This window comes from Alligator sinensis, unplaced genomic scaffold (genome assembly GCF_000455745.1).
Source record: "Alligator sinensis unplaced genomic scaffold, ASM45574v1 scaffold518_1, whole genome shotgun sequence".
Classification (NCBI taxonomy): domain Eukaryota; kingdom Metazoa; phylum Chordata; order Crocodylia; family Alligatoridae; genus Alligator; species Alligator sinensis.
In genome coordinates this window covers 673,774-681,694 of record NW_005842718.1, presented here as the reverse complement: position 1 = coordinate 681,694, position 7,921 = coordinate 673,774, and the positions used below count along the sequence as shown (strand labels likewise).

Below are 7,921 nucleotides of genomic sequence, written 5' to 3'. Positions count from 1 at the left end.
GAAGATTGTCAGGGCCGGCTGACTTGAAGGTATCCAGCTTCTCAAGATGTTCCTTCACAAAGTCAGCATTAATGGAGGGCAGGGGATCACCCTCACCCGGACTTCCCGGCCCTGTAGCAGGCATGGGCGTCCCATGGGGCTGATGAAAGACTGACGCAAAGTACCTATTTAATAGGTTGGCTTTTTCCTGGGCGTCAGTTGTCAGTTGCCCCATCTGGTTCAGCTGGGGTCCAACGTTGCCCCTGCTTTTCCTCCGGCTCCCCACATATCTGAAAAAGGACTTTTTATTGTCCTTGATGCTCAAAGCTAGCTGGAGTTCAGTTGCAGCCTTGGCTTTCCTGGTCTGTTCCCTACAGGACCGGACCAGTGCAGAGTAATCCTCCTTGGAGGTGACTCCCATCCTCCATCCTTTGTAGGCCTTTCTTTTTAGCCTCAGGAGGTCTGCTAGGTCCCTGGAGAGCCAGGGGGGCTGCTGTGCCCTCTTGCTGCCTTTCCTCCGAGATGGAATAGACTTAGTTTGTGCATTGAGGATCGCTCCCTTGAGGAGCAACCACTCTTGAACTCCCCTCTCCCTGTGGTCACGGTCCCTTAGGGCCTCACTGACAAGCCTCCTGAGCTTGTCAAAGTCGGCTTTCCTGAAGCCGACTTTTAAAATATCTTTTAAAAGATATTTGATTGTTTGGAAAATGGCAGGTTTTTCTCTGTTAGCAATGTTTCTTTTGCTGTGTCATGCAGGTCTGGTTTTCATGGACAGTTTTGAATATGGAGTCAATATTTGAAGAAGATTCTCAGCTCCGCAGAGTTGTGGAGGGGGAGTTGGTAATCAATGCTTTAACTCCAGACCAGGCTCTGAAGGTAAGAGAAGAGTGGCCCTTAAAAGAAAAAAAAAGAAAAAAACCCCCTCTTTGGGCATACAGGCTGATTGTAGATGTCAAGAAGACAAACAAATCTGCCCCCCGCATGCTTTAGTGGAAGCAGCAGCGTTACATTACCTGGTCCGCAGCGTCTGTATAGATTAGGTGCTTCAGCGGGGCTTTTTGGCTCTTTTAGCTAAAGCTGATTCAATCAGCTATTAGATAAAAGCGCCCAAAAAGCCCCACTAAAGCACCTAATCTATACAGACATTAAGCAAGCTGGGTCCAACTAACGCATTGCCTCTTCTGGGCATGTGCCAGGCTTGGTGCAGGAGCGTGTGGAATTTAAAGTAAAGTGCCACTTTTTTTTTAACGTCTGCAAGCAGCTGTAGTTCTGTTTCTTGTAGTTTTGCTTTCACAGACACCAGTGCAACCCTTTTAAGGCTTTATTTGGTCAGCTGGCTGATATTTTTCCTATAGACTCTTTTGAATTCTTTGGAAATGACCCTGCTGAAGGCCTGGCTTTTAATGACTTATTTTAAACGTCCTTTCATGGTAAAATAACTAACATACTTATGTCACATTATGGTAGCATCTGATCTTTAGTGTGTTTCTCCTTATGAATACTGCTGTGAATTGGGGAAGTGCTACTGTCACTATGCAACAGATCCAGAGCTGAGACCATAAAGAGGTGGAATCGTGGGTTAACATTTTCTACATAGCTCTCTGAGCCCAGGATTGTGTAGGAAGTTCTGACAACGCCATGTAATTTAACTCGGTTTTCTTGAGTCTCACTGGACCACCTTTCATCTTGACTTCTGTAGTGTAAATTTTCATAAAGAAATTGGTCATCTTTATTCAGCGCTGGTGAGGCCTCACCTGCAGTTCTACATCCAGTTTTGGGCCCCATGCTTCAAGAAAGATGTGGGCAGACTGGAAAGAGTCCATTGGCACATGACAAAAATGATTAGGGGGCCTGGGAAGTGAGATTTACAAAGAAGGCTGAAAAACTAGGGTTATTGTAGTCTGGAGAAGTGAAGACTGAGAGGGGATTTGGTAAATGTTCAGATGCCTGAAGTGTGATGATGGAGAGGATGGAGATAACCTTTTCTCTGTCTGTAGAGTACTGGAGTAGGAGCAGTGACTTGACACTGCAGCAACAGAAAACTAGGTTGGAGTGTAGAAAAAACTTTCTGATTCTGTGGGTTGTCAAGCATTGGAGCAGGCTATGGATAGAAATAGTAGAATCTCCTTTGTTGGAAATTTTCAGTAGTGAATTAAATGGAGACTTGAGTAGGATGCTTTAGTCAGGGATGCTCCTGCAGGGGACTGGACTAGATGACCTCAGGAGGTCTCTTCCCACCCTACTTTCCTATGATCCTATGAACTTGTTTGAAATGATTCCTTCGTTGCTTTTGCAGAAAGCCCAGGCTCAGCTGAAGCTGCCCATTGTACCTTCTCTTCAGAGACTAATGATTTACCGGTGGGCTCATCAAGCTTTTGCAACCCCAGCAGACCACCCTCTCCTTCCCCTCATTTGGCAAAAATTCTTTCTCCTTTACCTTCACCGACCAGGGCCTCAATATGGGTAAGCTTTAGTCATAAAGGTTCTTGTATAATTAATGGCATGCACTAATGTCTTAAACACAACACCTGGTAATCTCGTTTGTATAATCCTTTTCCTGTGGAGCCAAGAGCTCAGTTGAAAACAGGTTTCTTTGCCAGTTCTTTACAGAAGCAGAAGATCAGTTTATTGTGTAGATATCAGTCTGATAATGAAACTTCTGTTGTTTCAGGCTCCCTGTGGATGGCTGTATAGGAAGAAGGTTTTTCCAGAGCCCAGCTCAAGTTAATCTGCTGAATGAAATGAAGCAGCGTTTGATAGAGGTGGCAGACTTCCACCATGCTGCTAGTAAAGCGCTGAGAGCAGAGGGTCCTTTGGATGGTGGCGAGGGGTCATCAGAAAAGGGAAGCTGCTCTCCAGATTACTTGACTTCCCCAGAACTGCATAAAGAACTTGTCAGGTAGAGAGTGCCCATCTGTTTCAGTTCTCGTTGACACAGCTAAGCTTTTTAGTGCAGTTACTGAGGTTATGTCTGCACGACAGAACAATACCACCCAGGCTGTATTGGTTGGGGTGTGAAGGTAAGGGACCCCTGACCTACCTAGGATGTACCTGTAAGAATCCTTATTATGAACATAATTTTTTTCCTGTTTAAATTTAATTCCATTACTTCTGCTTTTCTCTTTTATCGTCCTAACTTCTTTCCATCATCGTTTGAATTCCCACTGTGTGTATTTGAGTCTAGTTTGAAACTAGTAACCTTTGGACTTTCCCATGTTTTACCTCTGAAAACTAACTCTCAGTCTGTTGCCTTGCTTCTTGTCTCATCAATCTAAGCTGACATGCTGTGGTAGAACATTGCAGAGAACCCAGCACATCTAGGTTGGGTTTTGGTGTATTCCCCTGGTTAGTATATATGTAGCATGTTTTCTTTTGCATGAGATCTGTGGAAGAGGCAAGCCTATTACAGTCCACAGCTGAACCTGGTGCTTTAGCTCAGTCTGTAGAGACATGTTCTTTCAGTTCCAGAGGTTCCCAGTTCAGTGTTTACTGCTCATCAAGATGTAGCTGTCTCAGACTATGGTGAAATGTATAGTGGGCATGTGTTTTGTGTGATTGAAAGAAATAATGCACAAAAGAAACTTGATTTATTTTCTCTGTTTTCTTAGGCTTTTCAATGTATTTGTTCTGTGGCTGGAGGAAGAGAGCTTTCAGAAAGGAGACACGTACATTCCTTCTTTACCAAAGCAATATGATGCGTATAGACTTGCAAAGATCATGCAGAATCAGCAGGTGAAACTCCAGCATGATGGGAAGGGTGGGAATGGGACGATTGGGGATTCAAAGTGCAGTTTGCTTGATACTGCAGACAGTTGGTACTGCTGATACTGTGGGATGCTCCAGGCTTTTAGTTTTTAGTATTGTCCATATGGCACAGTGGCAACAGCACAAGGGGCTCCTATAGACTTACAGCGAGGCTGCTCCAACATGTTATAAATCCAGCGCGTTAGAGAAGATCCGATTAATTGAGTCTGCTGGAGCATGGGAATTGATATGCTCCAGCAGCCTCCAACCTCTCGTGTATCAGCATCACCGTGCTGAAAAGTGGTGGCGGAGCACTTTGAACTAAAGCTGATTCGATGAGCTTTAGCTCAAAGTGCCCCACCGCCATTTTTCAGCACAGGGACACTGATGCACATGATGCTCAGGCGCAATGAATTAGTGCAGCTTGCTAATTAAAGCCCCCAGCCCTCCAGAGTACATCTATGAACACCCTAAAGTTTTTTTTTTTTTCTTAGAAACTTACCTGCCAATCCAAACGAATTCCCTCTGTTTGAGCCAGAGCTCATATGTGATGTAGCAAGTACAAACTGCTACTCAAAATCACTTGTTTCAGTGGCATGCAAGACATTCATTGCCACATTGCTCACATTGCTAGAATATGAATTATTTCCTGATTACACCAAAATGAGCAAGAGGGAAGCTTGCATTATTCTTTTCACTGTGCACTTGAGCCTTTGTATGATACTGCCGGGTGAAAGCTCATTGATTAGGCAGATCCTTGAAGGCTGCTCCTAGTAATTTAAATGCATTTTTCTATTACTTTTTTAACTGCTATATATGTAGGATCAGTAGAAAAAGATGGCTTAGGGTTTTTTGTCACTGATTTTGTGCACAGAAATAAGCAACTGCAGCTTCCTCTGTGAATTTCAAGTAGTTGTTTGATATAGTTGTCATGCCCTTTCTGTCCTGGTTTATATTTGAATGGGACCAGGTATGGCGTTAACTTTTTATCTTTAGAAGTCCCTGTGAGCCCTGTCTGACTTCCTCCACTAGGGTCATGAGTACTTCCAGTGAGTGGTTTATCTGTGTTGCTGAGTGTATTTTTGCCTGCCTCTCCCTCCCCCTCCCAACTCTGTCTTTTATCGAGGGGTCATTGTTCATCGGAAATTTTTTTTAATATGTTGGATGCAGCCCCTAGAGATGGATACACCACAGACAGTAGTACTTTGTCAGCTGTGCAAATGCCCACAATTCATTGAATCCTCCTTTTATATTATAGGATTTGTGGATGGAATATGTCAATATTGAACTTGTACAGCATGAGTTTCAGGAATCTCTAAATCTCTGGCTTCAAGTCAAACTTGAATCACATGCAGCCTCTAGCACTTCATCAGCACAGATAGATTTCACTAACCCTTCATCAGGTAAGAGAAACAGAACGCGGTAAAAGTTATTGAAGAAAGAATTATTATATGGTGAGAGCTATCATAGATGTATCTCGTTTTGCTTGCTTTGGGGACGTAGTGCAGTTGGTTATATAAAAAAAAAAATGGCTTAACATATCCTGTGTTTTGTTTTACTTTGACTTGCACTACGATGACATTTTCATGGGTCTTCAGACACCTGAATAAGTGCCTTGATTTTTCAAATGTTCCTGAGTGACTTCAGTGAGATCTTTTTTTTTTTTCCATGTTCAGTATTTCTGAATATTTGGCCACATATTGAGCCCACTTGATTTTAAATTTAGGGGCCTTTATTGTATACCCATGTAGAAATATTTTTAAAGACCAATATTATCTAAGAAATATAAAACATAATGGTTTCCAAGAAGACTGACTCACATATTCACAAATAATTTGAACGCTTCACCCAGCATGTCTCACTTTTTATAGGGCCACCTTGCTGGCTGTGTTGCTGTGTGCTGTTTTATTCCCCCGTCATTTTATCCTAAAAACATGCATTTCTCCGTTTCTTTAAGTACAAACATTAATCATACTGTTATAATTATTCTGCTTCCAAAAGTATAAACGTGAAAACATTACTACTTCTGTGCTAGAAGCCCTGTCAATAAAGTGGCTGAGACGTGCTTAAACTACATGGTCTGAAATACTTGTTTCAGGTATCCAACATAGCTGAACTTTTTGGAACATATCCATGAAAACAGTTCAGGTGTTCAAGGCTAAGGCTAATGATTAGTTCTATTTACTTATGTTTAAAAATGTGGGTGGCCTTTTTTTTGAGAAGTCCTAATGGCTGCCCTTGCTTTGCAACGGAGGCTCGATGTTTGGGAGTAGGGTGGCCTTTCTGGCAAGGATGGGTCTTTTGTTCATCCAGTGAAAATCGGGCCAGATATGGTCATGCTGTCCTCTTATAAAAACACTTCACATGTGCCTGTTACACCTAGACCATAGGAAAGGACTTACTAGGACATGGAGGAGAGGCTGGAATTGGAGTGTGTGTTAGAAGGAAGCTGGGACTAGAAATTGAGTTACGCACAAGGCTGGGACTCGCCTGGAATTGGTAGGAGAGGAGGAGAGCCAGGGTGTGATGGGGAAAGAAATGGGACTGGGACAGGGATAGGGGCTCTGACAAAAGCTGAGGAAGGCAAGAATTTGAGATTGGATAAGAAGCCTGAGGAGGGAACTGGGATTGTGAGGCTATGGGGATGGGTAATGCAGGTGGGACTTGGGGCAAGGTCGGAAGCAGGCTGAAAAAGGAGCTCGGCAGGTTGATGAGTGTGTAGTCTAGGAACAGTGACTCAAGGAGGCAGAGCTTGGGTGAAAAGCATAAGGAGACTGGAACTCAATGAAGAGAAGGGACAGGGGAGATGCTAATAATTTAGTCAGGACAGGGTATGAATAGTGCAGTTAAAAATGAATGGGGCCATTTGTTGAACAGCGAGGAGAAAATATATGGTATAGCAGAGCTGTTTATTAATTAAGCACCCTTCATCCTATACACTGAATGAGGCTACATCCTATGGGAAAATGTAGTTTGTTAGGTAATTTTAAAATGCATTCTCAAAAAGGACTGGGGTAATGTTGCACAGGCATCTGTAAACCTGAACTCTCAACATTTAACTTACCAGCCTTAATTTATATTTCTTTTGGCACAGACTTTGCGCATAATAAAACAGAATCTAAGAACATTGGAACTGCCGCCTTGATCAGAAATGAGATAAATCTGTTTCTGGCACTGGGCAGGGCCATGTGTTTTGGAGTTCTGATTTTAGGCCAGAAAAAAGTTGACGTATGAAAATTGGTCATGGAAAACGCCTCTAGGAAATGTAAATGACACGGTCTCAAGAAAATTGTAATAGTTATTTGTTAGCAAAAATGTGTTTCAAATAAAAAAATATTTCTACTGGAAGTTACCCGAGTAATATTTTAGTTAGGTTTTATCCTAAATGTTTCTTTCCCTTCTAGCCAAGGAGAGAATAATGAGTAATTTGAAGAAATATGATGCTCCTAGACCCCCTCTTCCTCTGCAGCCAGTGAAAGCTCCTGTGCCTGTTATTTCCTCCACCAGTCTGGTAAACCAGAAGGAAGCAATGCAGCTTATGCGTATGGACCTTAATGTTTTGCAGCAACATGCCAAGTAAGATTTAGTTGTTTTTGCTTCTGCTCTGTGTCTTTAGCTGATTTCTACAATGGCCTCCTTGTCCAGATTAATTAGAAATCACAGAAGCTGTTTCCCAATTACTGATCTACTGTGTTTTCCTTGTAGAGTATGTGAACATTGAATTAGAACAGTTTTAATGCTTAAGAAAACTTTTGTCTACTGTGGCTGTTTCTGGTAATAGTGTTTGTCAGCTGAATCTGTTTTTAAGGGCAGGTAACTTTTATATAGAAAAAGGAAGAAGAGACTGACTGCGACTGATCCTCTTCCTGCTGGTGTCCCTAAAAAGCTATCTGCTGGTGTCCCTAAAAAGCTATCAGTACAGAAGGTGGGAGTGTCCTCATGTTTGTTCTCCTCCTTCTTGCTGTTTGCTACTTAGTCTAAAGAAGATAAAGGCATGTTCTGAAAATAGATTCAAATAGAGGGACAAGGATCACTCTTGGGTACTTAACAGGTGACATAGGATCAGGCCATTACAGGTTTTTAATCGCCCTTTTGCTCCTTCAATAGGAAAATGTAGCTGAAGCATTTCAGGCTCCAAACAAAAGTAACAAATGAATAATTAGAAGTAAACTGTTTTCCTCAGTTTAGCCACCTAGCA

The 7,921-nt window shown here is 42.4% G+C and overlaps 1 protein-coding gene across 2 annotated transcripts in view; it reads left to right on the top strand.

Annotated features, from left to right (window-relative positions):
- The window catches only part of EPG5 (ectopic P-granules autophagy protein 5 homolog), a 68,030-nt gene that overhangs the window by 31,336 nt on the left and 28,773 nt on the right, over positions 1 to 7,921 (top strand). The window contains exons 22-27 of one of the 2 annotated variants that reach the window (XM_025216262.1): positions 736 to 855; positions 2,276 to 2,442; positions 2,651 to 2,878; positions 3,588 to 3,711; positions 4,982 to 5,126; positions 7,128 to 7,299. In XM_025216262.1, the coding sequence (XP_025072047.1) occupies positions 736 to 855; positions 2,276 to 2,442; positions 2,651 to 2,878; positions 3,588 to 3,711; positions 4,982 to 5,126; positions 7,128 to 7,299 (956 nt within the window). The remainder of the gene's footprint in view (positions 1 to 735; positions 856 to 2,275; positions 2,443 to 2,650; positions 2,879 to 3,587; positions 3,712 to 4,981; positions 5,127 to 7,127; positions 7,300 to 7,921) is intronic. The other variant, XM_025216263.1, reaches the window with a different exon arrangement.